Consider the following 23,063-nt stretch of genomic DNA (forward strand, 5'->3'; position numbering starts at 1 on the left):
CAAAATAATCATTTTTTTTCTCAATTATACTATTTTGGTGATCGTTGGGAGCCAAAATGGGAATTGAAATTGAAATTCAATTAATTGCACAGCCCTAATAGAAAGTATCAGACACACCGGGCCAGCACTGAACAGCTCAGGGGAAGCTTCTACCCTTAGGCCACTAGGATCCTGAATGAGGATACTGCCTAAGACTGCTCCCCCTGACAGGATAATATTTCCCTGGAATTGTATTTTAAAGGATTTCTTTATGTGACAAATTAATTGATTGAGTGACTTTATTTTATGATCAAAAACCTGCAGCACTAATGGCATCCCCATCACCCTGCAGTAGTTTCTGCTAAGTGATAATTAGAAGAGGTTCGCATGGTAACATGCTGAATATATAGTGCGTTCCATTTGTACTTGAAAGTCGGGTTTTCCAAGGTCCAAGGTTGGATTTCTGAACTCGGACAACCTTGCAATACCCCTAGCTCAAAATCCAACATGGATGGCCCGTGCATCAACAGTTATAAAAGCTGTAGTAACATACAGTTATTAGCACTTCTGTCTTATTTGTGTCTCACTAAATCAGTCATATACATAGTCCTGTTCGACTTGTCTCTGCGGACATGTTGTTACGCTGCTTGTATGCACAATAAATAGTGTATGCATTGTTAATAACTGGTATTGATAACAATGGCTAACCTGGCTAGAGCCTTCCCGACTTGTAAATGGAACCCATTCAACTCGGGGGTGACGTAATTCCCAGCTCCGAGTTCCGAGGTAAATAGAACGCACTATAAGATGTGTTAGCATTTAGCTGGAATCGTGTCTCATGAAATAGGTAAATTCAAGTACTTTTTGTATTGAGATGGGGGTTTATCTGCTTTAAGCATGCAGAAAGTGGCACCCTACTTTAAACAAGGACACTCTGTCCCTCCCCAAGCTCTTGCTCTCTAAATATCCAAGCACAATCCTCCTCAGCATATATTAGCTGATGATTGTTGCATGTTCTGACCGTGTATCTTTACAACTTTTTTTAATTCTTTTTTATGTCTATCAATTACTTGTGCGTCCAAATTACAACTCATGGAAAACAGTCATTGTTCAAACCCACAAAACTGTGAAACTTACTGTTAAACTTATGCCAACCTTACACAGACTATTTTGCAACATCGGAATTTAATCATGAAAATCTTACTAGAGTTGTCAGTCTTTTTCCAGTCTTGATGTTCCAAAAAATCTAATGTGTTTGATATTTTTGTAAGTTTTAAGTCTTGGTAGTGAGCATTGTCAACAACCAATGGGTGCGCTCCATCCAGCACCAAACAGAAAGCAGCAAACGGGTAGAACCTGAGTTGTTTATTGTTGCCATCGCGCCATGCTAAGCTAAATGCTTAAAAGGTTAAAGTTGCTGGTCTTCAACCCTTCAGAAGCATGTCATCCAAAGGGAGTTTTACAGGCAGATAAACGCAGACTTCCGGGCACTGCCCCCATTCATCTGAATGTAGAACCATATTAACCACTTTCCCTTAAGTTTGAAGCTAACGCTAGCAGTAGCTAGCTAGCTTAGTTAAACCTTTTAACAAATCTAGTAGTCTTGCAATTTGCGACCCGGCAAGATCTCCAGTCTTTATATATATATTATGATAGTCTTTAACATTATATGTGAGATGGTGTCAGACTTCTGTCTTTTCAAACTCTGTACAAATTTGTCTACGGTATGGTAGGCATTAAATGGTTTTCAGGGGGAAAACTTCAGGGAGATATCAGGGGACAGAGTAAAACAAAGATAGATAAACTTCTCCCAGACAGGCAGCCAATAATTGTTGAAACAAAGAGAGACACAGCCACTGGATAATATGGCGTTTGTCCACTGCTGGTAACAGCTCGACTCGAATTGCCTCTACTTGCCTCTACTCGACTCGACGCATTCTGCGTCCGTTTTCCATTGCAGATTGAGTAACGCCTCAGCGTGGCTGGTCACCATAGCTACGAGTGATGATGTAATTTTCAACGCGACTCACAACAGCACGTCGGCTACTTGCCACAGCCAGAAGAAATGTTTTGTTTCAAAAGAAGCTGAAGGAAGCAACAAAAATCTGAAAAAAACAGGAGTTTGGGAATTCCGACGGAGTTCAGACGTCGACATGACGGTTGTTCGCCGACACAAAAGGGTAAGTTAAGTTTCCTGGTAACGTTAGCTAACATTTGCATGTGTTAAGGGTCACAGTCAGTATTTACTATACGCTATATAAAGTACATGAACTTTAGCAACCACGATTACACACCAAAATACTTATGCTGTTTACTGTTTGTGTTTCAGAGCATTCACGCTTTGCAAAATCGCCGCCGCAGACCGTCTGGTGGGCGATGTCCGACTGGTGAGATCTCTGGTTCTGACCTGCTGTGCTTCGTATAATCTTCATGAGAGTCATGGAGAGGCTTATGACAACGACTGGGATGCATCTGGACCAGCAGAGCCAGGGGGGACACTGTCACAGGGTGCAGAGGAAGAAGACCGTAATGTACGGGATGGTTTGATGCGCTACTTGAAAAGCTAAATAAAAACTTTTCTTTGATATATTGTCTTGTTTTTTTTTTTAAAGTAACAGTGTGCAATATTGGAAACGACAAAAAGCCCCTAATAGCCCTTAATATTGAACAGTTGATAAGTGAGAATAGTGCAGAGAGTAGATAATCTGTCGGTGTCTGGCTAGATTTTTTTTAAATGTCCCGTTTGTTCTGGACACACACTCCGCACTCTTGTTTGCAACAACGCGGTGATCCGACCAACCAGCAGTCTGCCGGTTTTCACGTCACCTTTTGGTATCGCCTCGGCTCGCTTGGAACCTCGACTGAGGTAGTACTAAAAAAAGTACCTGGTAGCAGGTCCCAGGGACTTTCTTTCGTAATGGAAAACCAAAAATGGCTAATAGACACCAAGACAGAGACAGATGTAAACCGTCAGACTCACAAAGAAGCAAAAGTTTGACAGCCAAAGACAACTGACAGCCAGGTAAAACTAATAAATAATACAGTTAAAAGAGTTTTAACGTCTATAAATTGCGGGTGTGTTAATTTGAAAGCAAATATATAGATACTGTATACAACACAGATCACCTTACCAGAGGGATGGGAAATATGTTTACATTTAAGAAACACAACTCCTGTGTTTCTTAAATTCCACCATTTGTTTCAAATAACTAACTAATAAACAATACATTTTGATAGCAATACATTTTGATAGCTAAAGTAAAATGGTATAGGTACTACCTTTTAAAGAAGACGTGCTTGTTTTCTGTCTTATCAAAGAATATGTCAATTTGACCTCTCCATATGCATATGTTTAAAATGGGTTTAGCCTAGCCTAGCACAAAGACAGGAGGCAGTGGAAAACAGAAAAAATATGCCTGTCGACAACTTGTCCTGCAAACGTGTTGAACTAATTTCTGGTTCTAATCACAGGGATGAATCTTAAAGTGATTTCCTTGTCCACAAAAAAAACTTGCGACTGATGAATACAGTTTATTTATAACAGTTAATGCATCCTGAGGGGAAAATTCAACATCTGCAGATATAATAACGAAGAAGCTTAATGTTGTTATCTGTGCCTTCTAGTCTGAGGTCATGAATTCCTGTAGCACTCCTTCTTATGAACACAACTATAGCTCACATTAAAAACTAAAGCACAAAAGTGGAGTATTACATACGAATAGGGTCTCATATTTATTAAACCACAAATTAATGATTGTCCTTTGTTTGTATTTGGTTGTTGTTTGGTTGTTTATTGATTTGCATTGGTGATCAGTTGGAGGTCTTAGTTTACTCACTTTATATATGAAATATATATATATGCCTACTTACTCTATTGGTATGGTGAGGAAAAAGTACAGCTATACTGTAATTGTTTTTAATATACTTTAATATAGACTTGTGTCTAAAGTGATCTCTCCTTTGCAACTGTTGCTGTGCAGGTCACTGCAAGACAAACCATTTTCAAAAAATAATTTGTGAACCAGGTTAAGGGAATTTTGACAACCTTTACAACCCTTTTAACCCTCTGAGCCCGAGACACTCGCCCACAAGTAAAAAAGTACCTCTGATTCATAGTTTAATAACTTTTGAACCATACAAGCGATTTACTCACTTTCGGTTTCATTTATATCCTGACGTTTTCGTCTTTTCCCTGTCTTTCTAGCCTCTACAGCCTCTTTGGGCTTTAAATCCATACTGTTATATCCAAGATTGATCCACTTTATATCCATAATTCATCGCGTTTTGGCTCATTTCTGCCGCTGGATCGCTCTTCCGTCTCTCTCTCTGTCTGTCCTGTCTATTTTTCAAGAAGTACATGCCCATATATGGGAGATAAAGGCACCCCTCTTGTATGGAAGGCCAGAGGGGACAAAAATGCCTATAGACTCTATGGAAGGCCAAATAATGCCATATTTAGACACATATTTGCTTGTATAACATTGCTGTGGGTGTAATATTAATAAATATGACATTATTATTGGCATAAGTAAATGTCATGAGAGCAAAACGTCTTGACTTTTTTGGAAAAAATGCATGTATTTTGTCAAATGTATAAGTTATAATGATTATTTCTTCACAGTGTGACTCCCAAGACATATGAGAAGTGTTTTAGAATGGAAAATGGCTTAGGTTTTACTTATATGTCTGTGGTATCAATACATATCTGGACGATTCATTCATTCATTTATTTATTTATTTATTTATTTATTTATCTTTAAGGCCCTACGACCATTTTTAACATGCAAGTGACCTCACTGCAACCCAACTATTCTAATAACCCAGTTTGTCCTAAAAAAAAATGATGTTCATATCTTGACTGTAGACAACAGGGTTGATGTTTTACAAGCTTTTTTATAAAATAAATCCAGACGGAAATTAAACTGTAAAAATGGCCTCAGGGCCCAGAGTGTTGAAATCTGTGAGGCGTATTACCATATCTTTTGATACCTACCCGCTGAACTTAACTTACCCACGTACAACCACCCTCCCCTTTAAGATTACCCCCCACCCCCATCTAAACCCTACTTCACACACACACACACATGCTCACATCCGAGGTTCTCTTACCCATCAAAATATCAACTCCCTCCCCTACGCCCCTTCCTCCCCCTGTTACTGCACTTAAATGAATCTTTCCCATGTCTACATTACCATTGGCACATGTTTATATGTTTATATTTCCATTTACTAGGCTATTTGCACAAGCACATTTACAATATTAGCACATTTATAATATAATGTAATTTGCACGTTTATTGTCCTATCTGCATTCCTGTTCCTTATTCTTGTTTTCTTCCTGCTCCCTAGAAACATCAATAATTCTGAGTCTGTAAATAATGTTGATAACGTTAATTATATTGTGTTTTTTGAATCTACTGTATATGTGCCTATTGCCTGCACTGTTTGTTGGAAGCCACTGACCTACATTTCATTATGAGCCTGCACATTGTGTCAATGACAATAATGACAAATGGAATTATAATTGGCTGACAAGCTCAAACTGAGAAAGCACTGCTGTTACACTATATTTAAATTGATGGGCCGCTGTATTTTAGATACAACCTAACAAAACGGCGTGTTTGCCACTCACATTGCATCGTCATTCATACCGCTTCTTTTAGCATTAGGCTTATACTGTATGTGACAAAGTTTTGGTCCATTCATTAGGGTATTTCCAGCTATGCTTGAGGTCTCAGTGCTGTTATTATCTTTTCATTGTAGGTCTGTTCCAACTTAAAAATGTAAAATCATTCAAGAAGGGAGAGATCTAATCACCGTCATGACAACCTAGTGACTGATGTGAATTTTATTTGGTCTACGTTTCTTTCTTTCTCTATCTGAGTGACTCATCAACAGTGTGAGATGTGTTAGGTGAGCAGCAGCAGCAAGCTGTGGTCATACTGCCCTCAGCAGAAGACTGTCATCAGGACTGATAGGATTGGATCTTTAGTGATTTAACTCATGAATCCTCTTGCCTGTGTATGTGTGAGTGTGCGTGCACATGCGTGTGTGTGTGTGTGCGTGCCTCTAGTTCAGCCTTTTTGCTCCCTTTCAGGCTGCCTTCTTTTGTTGGCATAATGCGGAAATTTCTCTCACTCCCTCTTCCTTTTTCCGACTCACTTTCCTATTGGCTTTTTCTCTCTAACTCCCCCTTTTACACTCTGTTTATCTGTGTCTTTTCCATCTCACACCATTTCTTAGTCACACTCTTGTTCTTTCTATCCCCTTAACAAGCTTGTCCATAGAAGTCTTGAAACAGTTGATCTACTCTTGAATACATGATGCAAACACAAAGATAGATGGGTCTAGATACACAAATGCTGCATACGTTACAGTCATTGACCATGATGTCATTGCATAACATTATTGATACGTTTTAAGGTCAACTGTTCATCAGATATTAAACCTAACCCATTTCGGACAAACAGGTTCACTCACAAACTCACTGTCACTAACTTGCTAACGCTGCCTTCACTCTGCAGCCCTTTATCCCAATTGTTGCTCATATCTTTTCTTTGCACTGGACATCTTTTGTACAACATGAGGCAAAAAAATGTGAGGATACAATTACACTTAAGTTACAGTATCTGCTTATTTTCCATTGTTAAGCATTTAAATACAAGTCACATATATTGTAAGTTGCAAACCGCAAGATCTGATTTTGTAGCAAATATCCACACAGTTCAGGTTTTAAATGTACATGCTGAGTTAGCACACTTTCAGCAAACAAAAAGCTCACAAAAAGACCCAAATGGAGAAAGAAGTTCTTGCAGATGTAATTTCCAAGGCAACAGAGAATACACAACCCGGTTTCACAGCAGTTCGTGAAATGGTTACATTATTTGGATCTATTGATTCGTCAATAGAGACACAATTTTCTTGTTCATTTCGTGGTAGTCACCACGAAATGGGAACGTGACCATTTCACAAACTGTCATGTGACTGGGCTGCAGCAGCCTGTTCTGGGGGACAACAACGGCCGCCGGGACCTGATCCTTGTTCTCTGGGGGACATAACAACGGGGAAATGAAACGCCACACGCCGGCAACAACAATGGGATGGACCGCCACACATGCTACAACAACGGGACTGCTGTGGTTAGGAGAAGAAAAACGCGGAAAGGAACTGCCACACGCAGGACGCGATCCCCGGTCTCTGGGGTGAAAGTCCTGTGTTGTTTGACCCATCAACCACCCTCCGGTTTTTCGGTTTTTCAATGCTACTCACTACCGTAGTCGTGCTCTTATCACCAAGGATGCTTCCCATTGAAATACATTAGTTTAAAATTCCTGCTCACCACCACGAAAACAAACGAGGAAATCTTGTCCCTGTACACGAATCAAAAGAGTAAATAATCAATCGTCATTTCCCAAACTGCCATGAGACCTGGTTGGAATACATAGCCTAGGCTACTTTACAACGCAATGACTTTTTGTCTCTGTATTATGAATCCTAATCAAACATTTGGTTTTAGAAATGCAAGTGATTCCAAGTAATTTTCTTTTTGTTCATTGTCCATCACAACAAACTGTCTTCAAGCTGTAATCTGTATGGTAAACCCTCCCAGTGACCACCACCTTGAACAAATAGTTAGCCATTTTGAGATATCCACATTGCTTTCATGCAGAGAGTGAGATGAGAAGATTAATTAATTAACTAGTGAGCTGCGGAGGTGACAGAGCCGAGCAAGCTGTTTCCCACTGCTTTCAGTCTTTAAGCTAAGCTAAGCTTATAGCATGCAGGCTGTAGCTTCATATTTAGTGTACAGATATGAATGGTGTATCATTTTCCTCTTTGAAATCTCATCAAGAAAGTGTAATGTATTTCCCCAAATGTCAAACTATTTCTTTAAATACATATTTTTAGGAACGCACAAGTTCTACGTTTTTATTGTTAATACTATGTGTACTGAACTTCATGATACCAAGCACTGATAGGCTACTCTTTCACTTTCTCCACCCAAATTTATCCTGAAAGACTAAAACAAGACTAGGTTAAAGCCTTGTAGCACTGCCCGCTGACTTTGGTTGCCCACATTAAGTAATTGTGTTGTTTGTTTTGGTGTGTCGTCCATTTTTTCTGCAAGCAAATCTTGCAAGAAAACACACTTATTGATCTATCTGATAAATGATCAAATATGCATCCTCTGCTTGCCAACCCTTTTGATTTTCTGTTCTCCTGGAGTTTCAATTCCCCTCAATTTTTATATGATGAAATATCAAAACCTGCCCATCCACTATATTTATTTAGAATTAGCCTTGTGTCACTGCTGTTTGTGATTGTTTATTTAAATTACATAGACCTACTTGTTCCACATGCGTTTGCTGTTTGTTGGCATGTAGCCTCCCCTGCCTGTGCATGGGCGATATTGGAGGTAAAAGCCTGTGTGGCACAAATACATTTTGAAAGGGCAATGGCCAATGGGGAAACACCAACATGTCCCTCGAACCAATGGTGGAACTTCATGATTTAGTGACAGAGTGACAGAAGGACAGAGTTTAGAGGATCTAGGGCTGGTCCTCTGGTCCAGCCAAAAACCAACAACCGTCTATTCACAAGCATGCTTTTCTAACCTTCTACCTTTTTCTTACTTATTCATTAAAATATACATCACATCAAGTCACTTGTCTCAGATTTTAAATACTCAAGGCTGTTGCTATGGTATCAGTGAAATACTGTTTATTCCAAAAGGCCTACAGCCATTGGCAAATGTATAATAGACATTTTACTTGTGACTTTTCAGAACTGGCTCTGGATAGCCATCTTTTAGTTATTATCCAGATGTTTTACCTTGACAGTTGTAACATTTTCTTATCCAAACGTTGCCGTTACCGCACAACCAATCTACAAATCATGTTTTAAAAAAGAAGTTTGGACAGCAAGTACTGCCACAGAATTACTGTATCCTTGGCCCTCTAACCGGGTCCCTTGAAACAAGGTCTGGGACCAAAATGGGTCATGGGCCTACTTCTGATGATTCACATCCCACATTACAAGAGTACTGATGTGTATCCATGACTACAGGTCCTAGGAAATCTGATACATTTCTAAGTCCTGAGCTGATAAACAAAAACTGTTACCTTTTATTCCTGTCCCAAAGTTTCTAGCTGCTTTGAAGAAGGCCAGGGCACGCCCCTCACATCTCAATTATATATTTTATTATTTATTCATCATTCTCATTTCCTATTTTTCAGAACTGTTCATATGTTCATACTGTTCATACTGTTCATATTGTAATATAATAACATAATACTATTTTATCCCAGTACCCTTGCACTACGCACATTTAAATAATTGTATTGATCTCTTCATAGCACTCATGCCTCTATATTGTTTCTGTTTAGAGTATGTATATATTGTGTATATATTAGTGTGTATATTTCTGTTTTGGTTGATATGTATGTGTAAGCACAGTGTGAGTAACAATGCTCCAAAGACAAATTCCTCGTATGTGTCCTCATACCTGGCGAATAAAGCTGATTCTGATTCTGATTCTGATTCTGATTCTTAACATCATAACCCCAACTGTGCTTGATGTTTTAGTTCGATGAGCAGAGTTACAGTGAGAGCAGGCCCCCTTTTCTATTCAGGTGAGCAGCTTCATCAGAGCCTTAACGGCCCCTGACTGTCTCGCTTTGCTAGCTGTTTCGCTTGTACCACAACCTCCTTAACCCTACTTCCACTTTAACCTTAATCCTGTTCTTAATCTGTCATTGATCTCAATTATAATGCGGAATGGGGCCATCCACAATGACTCAGACACATGGAGCCACAAGTATGGACATGGACACTGGTAAAATACAAAAAATCAGATACCGGACATAAACAGAAAGTGAGATTGAATCAATTTGCTGATTTGAATCATTACGTTTTGTTCAGTTAAGGATTTGAAGCCACTGACTATGCAGCTCATTCACTTTTTTCAAAGCTAAGCAATCACATCACCCTTCAAGTGCACTTCTTATGTATATCAGTAAGTGAAGGCATTACAGTTCATGCCACGGCAACATTTGGCACTGATTCAATCTTCAGTTCAGTAGAATATTCAGTATGTTGCTAGTTTAGATACTAAGTTACTTTCAGATCAGTACAAAACTAGGTCTATACGAATAATGTTTATTAAAGGGAATGGCTCAGCAGCCATTTTTGGCAAGAGAATCGTTACATAATGAGTGTTCCTGTGACTTTCGCTGTCTTTTGCTAAACCTTTTAATGCGGAAGTAACGTACTGTGTATCACAGCTGAGCCAGGCTCTCTGTCTCCACTGCTAAAAACAGGTAACAGATTTAAACCAGTAAGAAGAGACAAACAGAAAAAAATACAAGAGAAATCTCTCATGTGAAAAAGAAAATCAGTTTAACTTTGGCAGAAATGTTTGTGCTGATATAGGACCCCATCCCCAACCCGTTCTCACTCCCAACTCGTCATATAAGGACGCTTGGGCAGTGGCTCTGGCGATGGATATGATGCAAAAACCACCCTTCAGCATCTGTCTGGAATGCACCAGGCAGAACAGCAGCTCTAAGCTTTCAGATGATGTTGTATTGGGCGCCTGGGTAGCTCACCTGGTAGAGCAAGCGCCAATATATAGAGGTTTACTCTGGCATGGGTTTGACTCTGACCTGCAACCATTTGCTGCATGTCATTCCCCCTCTCTCTCCCTTTTAATGTCTTCACCTGTCCTATGAAAATAAAGGCCTAAAATGCCCCAAACAATAGCAACAACAACAACAGATGCGAGTAATACAAAATTGCTGCATAGGGAGGTTGGTTGGGGTGGTGGGTGGGTCAAACAGCACAGGACTTTCACCCAGGAGACCAGGGTTTGTGTCCCGTTGTTGTTCCACGTGTTACTGAAATGTACATTTCATAACCCCACCCACAATCTTTTCCGAAACCTAACTGTCCCCTTCTTATGCCGCATGTCAGTTAAATGGGCTACGTCCTGACCCAAAGCGTCAAAAGTGACGCCAAGAGTCCCGAACAGAAGAGAAGAGAAGAGACCTTCAGCATCAACAACAACACCAAAGGCACAGGCCCTAGCAGCTGTATTTTACCCACTGGGAGGGAGAATTTGTTGCCATCCCTCATAGTAAAAAGCTAATGAGAAAATAGGTTTTCAGCGACCTTAAGGCCTTTGGCAATTTAAATCATACATTAGCCATGAACTATTGGACCAGGAGGAGTAAATTATGCCTAGGCCTACATGTGTGTTGACTCAGCAGAGATAACATTAAATGAGAAAAATTAATCTGTTGGATAATAAATATCTGAAAAATACAGAATGCCTGAGAGCCTTACTTCATGATATTCCTGTAGGTTTTTATAATTTCACTTGTCCTCTGTGTTTTCCTTTACATAAATAAAGAGATTTCCAGCATGAATTTATGCAATTTTGGAAACATGTGTATGAAAATTCACCAGAATGAAGGAAATTAAGTGTAATGCTCAAATGTTTCTGGGGGAGGATTCTCTGACCCCACAAATTATATGCCTCCCCACATATCTTGAACTAAATCCGATGCCTTTGGGTTGCCAGGCCAGCTGGGCTTAGGTCAAATGTTAGTGCCATGTCACTAGGTCCTGGAGGGTGGCAACTGTTGGGCCACTAATGTACTTCTCTAACCTCTGTGCTACCCACCGCCCAAGTTGCCCAGCTATTTTTTCTACCAGCCCACCCTGGTATAGCAGACCAGAACCAGCCATGATGAACTGGCTTTTCTTTGACTTCTGGCCCATTACTTTAACCTAAGGAATGGAGGTAAATGTCAAATACAAGAAAGACAGACATACAACTCATCTACAAAACAGCATTAAGCCACTACCTGGACAAGGCGATCTCAGCCTTCTGCCGGGCGATGTCGGCTGCTTTCTGTGCTCCCTCCACAGCTCGGTCCACCTTCTCTCTGATCTTACTGGCCCGGAGGGGGATCAGGTTCTTCCTTTTGCCGCTCACCAAGATGTTCTGTTTGTACTTCCCTTCCTCTTTTGTGCCATCGGGAAACGTGGTGCAGCCGTAGCCGTGGCGTTTATTGCTAAGCCACTCCCCCTCGTACTGCAGCCCGTCAGACCGCCGACTCACACCAAATCCTGTCCGCTTGTCATTCTTCCACTCCCCGCTGTAGGTCTCTGTTGCCGTGGCGTCCACATCGTCGTCTGCGACGGCCAACTCTACATCTGCATCTCCAAGACTGGAAAGGTGAAAGGTCACATTGGTTTGACAAGTGTGTTCAATCAATAATCCTAAATATCAAATAACTTTGAGAACAAAACATGATTAGCTGGCAGGTAAGCTATGATAGTGTAGTGTGACAGAAAGAGCACTGTACGCCAGTGGCAACGAAGTCAAAGTTTGCAGTTGGAAATTTTTTAACGGTAACACCTCCTGAAGTCAAATTTAAGACTTGGAAAGTCAGGAGAACCTCTCCAACCCCAACATTTCAATCTAACATGGCTGCTCCGAGCATCAACAGTAGTGAAAGCTAAATGAATGTACTGTTGATTAGCACTTCTGTCTCATTTGTGTCTCATTAAAGTCCTCGTATTATGCTAATTTTTAGGTCAATTATTGTATTTAGAGGTTATATCAGACTAGGTTTTCATGGTTTAAATTAAAAACAACAACATATTTTTGTTGTACTACACATTGCTGCAGCTCCTCTTTTCACCTTGTGTGTTGAGTTCTCTGTTTTAGCTACAGAGTGAGACATCTCACTTCAGTTCAATCTTTGTTGGGAGTTGCACATGCACAGTACCTAGGCCAGCACAAGGGATGTAACAATTACTGGTGTAAAGGTAAACCACGATAAAAACGTTGTTAAAATGTCATTATTACCACGGTGTGGAAACCCTGTGTTTAACCCTCGTATTTTCTTCCCGTCAACCATAAAACACCATTATCCAAAGTTATTTGATATTCCTAATGTTGACATTTTCAGCGCTGTCAACTGAAAACGGGTCCCGAGGACAGCATGAGGGTTAATCCTTCCCAGCTTCATCCGAGTCCCCTGAAGTTGCCGTGCAGGTGCACGCTCAGACAGGAGAAGGGGACAGAATGCTGCTATAAACAGACTTTTTTTCATTGTCATTCCTTTTCCTGGTTAAAGCGATGTGTGCAGCCCAGAACATAAGTTAAAACTATTCTGTAGCTTGCTAAACTGTCATTCGTTTTACTGCCTTGTTATCTGTGTAAACGCTAAAGCTACATTTATTCATATTTCAATAAGTGGTCTGCTACTATGTGGATAACTTTAAACCGTGTTACGACGTCTTACATTTATGTCAATTATTACAGAGAAATGAATTTTATTCTTAGTATTGTTTCTTGTTATATGCTGGTGACTATACTATTTAGTTTTGGTAAATACTGTAGTAAGTCAGATGCTTATTAATGTGCATTATGATTTGCTTATATTACCGAACAACATCCAACTTCACATGTAACGTCAAGCACAACTTCATAGTTAACTTTATGCTTGAGTTGTGTTATGTTTGAATAAATCTTCCTGGATCTCAAAGTCAGATACCTCTGGTTCAAGTTCTCCTGTAACCCTACAGCGGGCCAGTGTTTCAGTAGCCAGTTTTCAATAGTTTTACAAGCCTATTGCCTATATTTTTGTAATATAATAAACACAGTTGCACTTTTTGAAACTATTTCAGCGTGTGTAGGCCTATCAGTGCTTTCTGAACACACTCTTTTAAAAAATACCCAAAACCATGATAATTTTGGTCACTATAACCGTCAGGTTAAGTTTTCATACCGTTACATCCCTAGTTAGCACTGCTAGCCAGTCAGTTGCAGAGCATGATGGAGTGCCATGCTAGCAGCTAGGCGAGCATTATAACGTGTGTTACAAAGAGACGCACATTTGTCACGGAAGTAAAGGCTGGACTACAACAGAGCTGTTTGGAGCAGTTGGTCCCTTTGGGTTGGACTTTACAAAATAGATATTTAACACAATAAAGGCAAGGGGAAAAGCCAAAAAGCATAATATGAGCACTTTAAATCATTCATACACACAGCACTGTCCAGCTTTGCTACAGTGTTTGTATGTGCAAAATGCCGCATAGTGTGTTGTTATCAACTGTTATTGCTAACAATGGCTAACCTGGCTACATATTCACAACCCTGCTCAAAATAATGTTTTTCATAATTGCTACTAGAACGTGGTCAACTTGGGTGTGATGCCATTCCCAGTCCGACTTTCGAGGTATGGTGAACGCAGCATGAAGCTGGAGTCAGAAAGTGCAACATTAGACAACAAATACACATATAGCACAAAGATGAAGACATATCAACAGCCATGGAAAAGAAACATGTTACGTGAAGAGAGTTCTTAAGCCTGTTGTATTCAAACGGTGGGGCTCTAAATCGCCTGTTAGAAGGCAGAAGTTGGTATTCATAATTTGTTCAACCATTCATGGTGGAGTCAGAAGAGATGCCGTCAGCAAGTCATGCTCTTCTTGTGGATTGCTTGAAAGGAGTGTGCAACAGGTTGACCAATGAGCTTAGTGGAAAATTTTAGTTGATTATATAATTGAGTTTTAAGTTTAGCTTACGTTTATAAGGATTGTGGACAGAGCCAAGCTCACTGTTTCTTCCTATTACTGTCTTTATGTTAAACTAGGCTAACACTGTCCTCACTCAAGTCTACATTCTTTGTACACAGACATGAGATCCATGTCATTTGTTGCTTGGAAAGAAAGAAAGTAAGGTCCTTCACCAGAATGTTGAACCATTCCTAATCATTTTAGTTGTAGAAAATAATAACTGGATTCACACAGTCTTGTTTTTTTAATATTGTCTCCTCTGGCCCCTCTGCTTCCCTATAGTATGTTTTTACTGGTTCAGCATAATAAATATGGCTATAATATGGTAGAATGATAAGAATTTCTAACACATAAGTAATTGATTTATTGCAATACATACATGCAAATGAATTATAAATGTTGTGTTTGATCTTGCATACATACATGAGCTTTTTTATACATGTTTAAAGCTGTAGAACCTAGAGGTTTCTCTCCTTGACAGCCTTGCCGATAATGAATCAGACCTGATAAGTCACATTGCCAACAAACAAGGTTAAGAGCCGCTGACTCTTGTCCTCTAGTAATTGGTTCCTTTAAAATAAGCCACCTCAATCCAGTGGACTTGGAGTTTTAGTGTTTCCAATGGTACACAACTGATTCATCACCCAATGAATAAAACAGCCTTTCCTTTTTACCAAGCAGCATGTTCGCTCTGTGACTCTAAACTGCTGTGTTTATTACGACTGATCAGAAACTGTTCAAAGACAAGCAGAGTGGAGCAGAGAGATGAAGATTGCTGGCTTATCACTGAATAACCAGTGGTATTATGTAACTAAGTACATTTACAAGTACTGTGCCTAATTACAAATTTAAGTTATTTGTACTTTACGAGAGTCTTTTTTCTTTTCATGCCACCCTCTACTTCTACTTCACTACATCTCAGAAAGAATGATTGTAGTTTTTACTCCACTACATTAATCTGACATCTTTAGTTACTAGTTACTTTACAAATTAAGATTTTTGCACACAAAACACATATTTTATAAAATGCAATGTTTTATTAAAAATGAAACTACCCAACAATATAAAGACCTACAAATAGAGCTGAAATCCTTTGCTGATTAAACACTTTGTTGACTGAGAGAACTGCTAAAATGGGACCAGTTTCTAAAATGTGAAGAGTTTTTTGCATTGAATACTTTTACTTGTAATACTTTAAGTGCATTTTACTGAGGATACAGCACTTTTCTTAACGTAAAGGCTCTGTATACTTCTTCCATCACTGTGGATGACAGGATGTAAACTTTTTGTTAAGATACTTTTTTGGGCATTTTACAATAGAATAGAATGCCTTTATTGTCATTATACACAAGTGCAGTACCTGTGCAACAAGATTTAAGCAACCCTTTTACAGTGTCAACACAAAATGTAAAAATATAAAATGTAAGTAGTGCAGAAAAACATTAGGTGGGGGGGGTGCACAGTCCTGAGTGCAACTCTATACATATATAAAATAGTAGAAAGATAAAGGGTTTGCATACACGTTATGCAAAAATATAGTTTGGTGTATCAAAAGTCCTGAGTATTAAATATTGCACAGTAATGAGATTAAGTAATTGAGTATTAAATATTGCACTGTAATGAAAATAAATGGTTAAGTATTAATAATAAATAAATATTACACTGTAATGAAATTAAATGGTTAAATATTAAATATTCAATATACTGGGTTGCAATATAAACCAAGACTTTCCTTTTGTCCGTGGGATTTTATTCTAGGCCTTCAGTTTGAAGATAACCCACCCACTAACTAGTAGACCATCAGTGTTTCCCCCAGTGTACTGTAAGCCTGGTGGCCCACTAGGCCGAAGCAGCTCCCCACCAGGCCTAAGCCACTGGGAATTATTTTTAATATATTTTAAGATGATTTTAAAACGGTTGGAATATTAGACATAGTCCTATTTTCAAATCTTTATATAGGGCCCCATGGAATCGGTCTTATAGCTTTTTAAATTCTTAATTTAATGATTTTTTCTATAATTTTGTTATCACAGAAGCTATGGGGCGCTACCTTATTGGTGCCATTAGTCCGTGTTTGGCCCAAGCCGGGCCCTCGTTAAAATAAATAAAAAAGTCACTTGCCATCAGGCTAAAAAACATTTCTGATGGAAAACCTGATTATACCTCTACATGACCTGCAGTAAAGCTTGCACACCTCACCCCCTATCATCTACTCCTGTTATTACCTGATAGTAGAGTTGATATCAGATGCAGCAGAAGACACAGTACTCATCCCCGCCTCGCTCCTGAACGAGCTCTGCTTGGACCTCTGGGAGGCCAGAGAGCTCCTGGACTCGGACTTCCTCAGCTTGAGCCCAGACAGGATGGACCTCCGGAACAGCCCGCCTTTTCTCTTCCCCTTCAGCAGCTCAGCCTCACTGTGTGCCGTCAGCACAAACCCTCCCCGAGACACAGCGGGGCTGCTGCCGCTGCTGCCCGTGCTGCACATGGAGACGCTGGTGGTCAAAGTGCCAGGAACAGGAGGAGGACCAGGAACCACCGCCCCGGTCCGGTCCAGCAGAGCTGTACCATTGCTGTGCTCCGAACCGGAGCGGAGAGAGTTTATGGAAGTACGGAGTGGGGAGCGGATAACGGCCGCCATGCCGTATGGGACACTCTGGCGAACTCCGTAGCCATGCCGCATCCCGCCAACCCACTGGCCTTGAAATGTTCCTAATGAGAGAGGACAACAATTACCAATACCAATTCTACAGAAATGTTTTCTCTGTAGTAGCTGTGTACTGATTATTTATCAGGATTTTACAATTGGTGCTGCATAGGCTACACAGGATGACTAAAACAACCGAAATCTTAGATGTGAAATAGGCTTACAGAGTGCAGATACAGGTCACTATGTGAAAAGTCTATATCTGGAAATTGCGCCCGATTTCACTCTTTTTGGCAGGATGTCAGGTACCTTCCGCTTTCTTTGTGTTGGAATTTTAAACTCCAGTGGATTTCTGAGGATTAACTGCTCATCAGATCTCTGCACGGTAAATCCACACAGCTAGCTAGACTATCTGTCCAATCTGAGTTTTCTGTTGCATGAGGAAGAAGGTTTAGCAAAGCGAGACTAATAGTGAGCAGCTAGCTGTCCGGCCATCACTACTAAAATTATCCCAAAGTGTAACTCAAGAGCTAACGACCATCTTGCATTGCACAGAAAGGAAACAAAAGTCTTATCTCGACAGTTGCCGGATACAAAGCTTGATTACCAAACAAACTAAAAATAGGCAACTGCCGCAGTGTCCCCAGACATCCAAAGGCACCAAAACCCCCAGGTTTGCATTGTATCATGTGGCTTTTGGTAATTTCAATACTAGCTAAGCATTATGGCTCATGTTGTGGCCCTAAATTGCAATTTCACTACACTTAATTTATTCAGCCTGACATTGTGTGCATGGTATTGATTTCTTAGTTAGAGTGGGGATTATTATCTCTGCCAGGCGTAAGGATCAGCAATTCGGGCGTTTGTGTGCGTGCGTAATCTTGTAAAACCGATAAAGCATAAATCTGGCCTCAGGATGGCATATAACCATAATAATAATCCCATTACGGCTTGGCACACCACAATGAGGCGAAGAAGATGAAAACTTGGACAAGCGACACAAAGGTGAGACTTATGCTTTATCGTAAGTGTTTTCACACAGTGCTTTTTGGTTTTACAAGACCTCAAGGAGGAGGAGTGGGTGGTTTGGCAAATGCACATCTGGTTTACCACCTCACTTCCATTAAAGAGCAGCACAACAGCTGCTTACCTGAGCTTTGCTATGGGACCTTCCGGGTCCCCCATTCAATTCAATTCAATTCAATTTTATTTGTAGTATCAATTCATAACAAGCGTTATCTCAAGAAATATTACAGATAGAGCAGGTCTAGACCACATTCCAGAATTTACAATGACCCAACAGTTCTAGTAGTTTCATTCAGTGCATGAGACGCATATTTGCATTTCCTAGGCTGGCCAAGGAATGTCCCGCCCTACTCTTCCTTACTTGGCCACTGATTGGCTTACCCTGCTGTTTTTACCCCTAACCAATTTCTCTCCCCATGCTTAAACCTAACCAATCCAACCAACAAGGGCAACAAGTATGGGAAACGCACATTTGCACATGAGATCGTGGCTGGTAGGTAGCTGGCTAACTAGGAAGGACGATGACCTTTCCAGGTTTGATCCCGCCCACTAAGCAGTGATTGGTCAATTATTTTGTCTAATAAAATCTCTGGTAGACGTGAGACCTACAGTGGTGTGAAAAAGTGTTTGCCCCCTTCCTCATTTCCTGTTCCTTTGCATGTTTGTCACACTTAAGTGTTTTGGAACATCGACCAATTTAAACAATAGTCAAGGACAACACAAGTAAACACAAAATGCAATTTGTAAATGAAGGTGTTATTATTTAAGGTGAAAAAAAATCAAACCATCATGGCCCTGTGTGAAAAAGTGATTGCCCCCCTTGTTAAACATACTATAACTGTGGTTGTCCACACCTGAGTTCAATTTCTCTAGCCACACCCGGCCTGATTATTGCCACACTGTTCACAATCAAGGCATCACTTAAATGGAGCTGCTGACACAGTAGGTCCACCAGAAGATCCTTAAAAGCTACACTCATGCCGAGACCCAAGAAATTCAGGAACAATTGAGAAAGAAAGTAATTGAGATCTATCAGTCTGGAAAGGGTATAAAGCCATTTCCAAAGCTTTGGGAATCCAGCGAACCACAGTGAGGGCCATTATCTACAAATGGCGAAGACATGGAACAGTGGTGAAACTTCCAGGAGTGGGCGGCCGCCCAAACTACCCAAGAGCGCAGCGACGACTCATCCAAGAGGTCACAAAGACCCCACAACAATGTCCAAAGAACTGCAGGCCTCACTTGCCCAGTAAGGTCAGCGTTCATGCCTCCACCATCAGGAAAAGACTGGGCAAAAATGGCCTGCATTGCAGGTTCCAAGGAGAAAACCACTGCTGAGCAAAAAGAACATCAAAGCTTGTCTCAATTTCTCCACAAACATCTTGATGTCCCCAAGACTTTTGGGACAAATTGTGGACCGATGAGACAAAAGTGGAACTCTTTGGAAGGTGTGTGTCCAAGTATATTGGCGTAGAAGGACCACTGCGTTTATAAAAAGAACATTATACCAACAGTAAATATTGGTGGTGGTAGTGTGGATGGTCTGGGGCTGTTTTGCTGCTTCAGGACCTGGAAGACTTGCCGTGATAAAAGGAACTATGAATTCTGTGTTACCAAGAGATCCTGAAGGAGATGTCCGACCATCTGTTCGTGTACTCAAGCTGAAACGAACTTGGGTTCTGCAGCAGGACAATGATCCTAAACACACCAGAAGTCCACCACCGAATGGCTGAAGAAAAACAAAATGAAGACTTTGGAGTGGCCAGCCAAAGTCCTGACCGAATCCTTTTGAGATGTTGTAGTATGACCTTAAAAAGGCCGTTCATGTCGAAAACCCTCTAATGTAACTGAATTAGGACAATTCTGCAAAGATGAGTGGGCCAAAATTCCTCCAGGATGTGTAAAAGCCTCATTGCACGTTATCGCAAACGCTTGGTTGCAGTTGTTGCTGCTAAGGGTGGCCCAACCAGTTATAGGTTTGGGGGGCAATCACTTTTTCACATAGGGCATGATGGTTTGGATTTTTTTTCACCTTAATAATAAACACCTTCATTTACAAATTGCATTTTGTGTTACTGTGTGTCCTTGACTATTGTTTAAATTGGTTGATGTTCCGAAACACTTTGTTGACCAAACACATGCAAAAGAACAGGAAATGAGGAAGGGGGCAAACACTTTTTCACACCACTGTATTTGAAATGTGGACTAAAGGTATTGTGTTAGTTTTAGCACTTTTATTCTTGTATTGTACTTTATATTGTGCTTACTTGGTGGATATTCCTGGATATATTTGTGTGTTTTGTGGGGGTCGATAGCAACTATTACACAGAACTATCTGAGAAGCCCTTATTTGAAACTTTTTGGAAAAGACAGGCAATTTAAAAAAAATGTTGGCAGGTGATTGGAGGAACCATCTGTCTGTCACGTCCGCCATTGCTTTGTTGAACCAACAATAACAGCTGTCACACACACCTGAACCACTAAATTGGTCCAAACCGCTGGTTTTGTGGACACAAAAGTGATTCTTGCGTGATCTCGTGATATCACGACAATCTAGCTGCAGTGCACGGTAAGGTCAATATGGGTTTAACCGCAAATTGTTGCTCCTGTTTACCCTATTAATCTGGCCATGCCTAGACGAAAAGTACAGCATGACATGTCCTTACCTTTCATATGCATGGTTATTCTTATTGACAAAAGACCTTTATAAAACTGCAAAAATTTAACAGCAGCATCAGAGTACTCCACTGCCTCACTGTGATGTGTGTATAATTATATTTTATATAAAATTATTTGACAAAGTACTAAACTGAGTACTGTAAATGGGGAGTAATGTCCTCTTTTCTGTCCATCCTCCCCGTTCATTCACACCGTGTCTCTGCACTACCCGCACTCACTGCTGCATAATGGTCCTTACATCCCTATGTTTCTGAAAAGTAGGCCATCTGAGTGTTTCTGTCATTCCTCTCTCTCTCTCTCTCTCTCTCTCTCTCTCTCTCTCTCACTTTCTCTCTCTCTCACTCTCTCTCATACACACGCACAGATTAAAACGGAAGTGTGTGTTCCAATAGGATTGCAAGTGATCCATCCCGCCTGCCCGTACCCCTGATGTAACAGCACTCTGATTCATTCTGTAGCAAACGCACTTGCTCTAACCAAACTACATGGCCATATAAGGACTGCAACCACGTCTCTATCGCAAACACACACAAACATTTCCCTTGTGGGCTCAAGTGTCAGTGAAGTGGGAAGCGCTGAATGTAGCCACTGTTAGAAGCCAATCGGATTCTTGCTTAAAAATCTAAGACACACTCACACAGGCACGACAAGCACATCCACAGTGCTGTTAAAAACCTGGGTGAGAAGTGGTGGTGTTTCTGAACCTGCCCTTGTCATTAGGACAATATGCTGCCTTTTATGGCTCATACACACACACACACACACACACACACACACACACACACAAACAAAAACAGTCTCTGTCATAGACAGCTTGCCAGCACATCTGTCCAGGCCTTTGTAATCATGTCGGCACACAGCTGTACGACCATATGACAGACAGATCAAAGAACACACACACAGTCACACACACAAACACACAAAAACACACACACGTGCAACAGCGTGACAAGATTACCAATTTTACCAAATGGCCGCCAACATGCTTGAACAGAAGAGTGAGACAAAGGGCAACTCAGAAGAGAGACAGTCCTGAAAATCCAGAGACAGGACATCACGACAGGGTTTCTGCTGACAGTGCAGAAATAGGTAGAATCAGACAGAAAGAAAGATAATCTGTCTGCTACAGGTCCTATTTCTGCTCATAGGATTACTGAAAAGTTGGTTGTTTGTTGTTGATGTTTACAATAAAGAAACCCCCTGACTAAGTGCATACAAATCATTGAGCCTTAGAGGTGCTGATAGGAGGATCTTGTTACCTTTGTAAGCTAACCTGCCGCTAGCTGTAGCTTCATATTCACCATGCACAAGTGAGTGGTATCAATCTTTTCACCTAACTCTTGGTAAGAAATCAAATAAGCATATTTCCAAAAATGCTTACTTTAAGCTGCAGTTTGATTGACTTCTGACAGGGCAATTGTTAATTTTCTAAAACAATAACACTGTATTATGTTAATTTCTTGTATACTAAGTGCAAAAAAGGGTCCTGTGAGGGGTAGAGCAGGAGTCAAACACGTTTTCACTAGGGCTGGGAATCATTAAAAAACTCAATACCGTGACTTTGATACCAGTTCCTTAACAATACTTTTTTTAATAGCAATTTTATTTAAAAAATGAAAAGAAATGACAACATTACACATTACGCCACAAATCTTTTTGTTTATTTTTCAGCTCCTACTGCATGAGCCGTCTCTGTGCGTAACGTAGAGTTTTAACCTGCTCGTCTCTACAACGTGTAACGTTAGACAGCCAATCAGCAGCATTGTTAGATCTTGGTAGAAGCATGATGCCTGCTTATTGGCTCACTGACACTGGGTATTGAATGACAAGGTATTTTTTGATACTTGATACTAAAAAGTCAGACTGCACTAGCTCTAGCTGTAGGTGTGTGAGTGAATAAATATATGTAAAGCAGTGTGTGGGTTTAGCTTTTTTATGATTCCTTGGAAGCATATGCCACCCTCAATCAAAAATGCCTGAGTAAATATTCAGTGGGGCACTAGGCTGCTTTTCCAATGTGAGCATGTCGCTCTCCATGGTGCTAAAAGATCACTGCCTGCATGGAAACACTAGAAAACATTAGCACCAGCCAGATGGAGGTACAGGCTTGGAACAGTCGGAAAAAAAACAGTAGCCTATT

The 23,063-nt window shown here is 40.5% G+C and overlaps 1 protein-coding gene and 1 long non-coding RNA gene across 2 annotated transcripts in view; both read right to left on the reverse strand.

Moving 5' to 3' along the window:
* LOC116693912 (uncharacterized) overlaps positions 1-2,280 on the reverse strand; it is a 13,941-nt gene extending 11,661 nt beyond the window's left edge. Inside the window, exon 1 of the long non-coding RNA XR_004333030.1 lies at positions 2,270-2,280. This is a non-coding gene — a long non-coding RNA (uncharacterized LOC116693912). The remainder of the gene's footprint in view (positions 1-2,269) is intronic.
* Positions 1-23,063, reverse strand: part of jph3b (junctophilin 3b) — a 71,599-nt gene that overhangs the window by 31,124 nt on the left and 17,412 nt on the right. Inside the window, exons 2-3 of the mRNA XM_032523226.1 lie at positions 16,797-17,283; positions 11,847-12,212 (exon numbers count right to left, since the gene is read on the reverse strand). Coding sequence (XP_032379117.1) covers positions 11,847-12,212; positions 16,797-17,283 — 853 coding nt within the window. The remainder of the gene's footprint in view (positions 1-11,846; positions 12,213-16,796; positions 17,284-23,063) is intronic.

Source organism: Etheostoma spectabile, chromosome 8, assembly GCF_008692095.1.
Source record: "Etheostoma spectabile isolate EspeVRDwgs_2016 chromosome 8, UIUC_Espe_1.0, whole genome shotgun sequence".
NCBI lineage: Eukaryota > Metazoa > Chordata > Actinopteri > Perciformes > Percidae > Etheostoma > Etheostoma spectabile.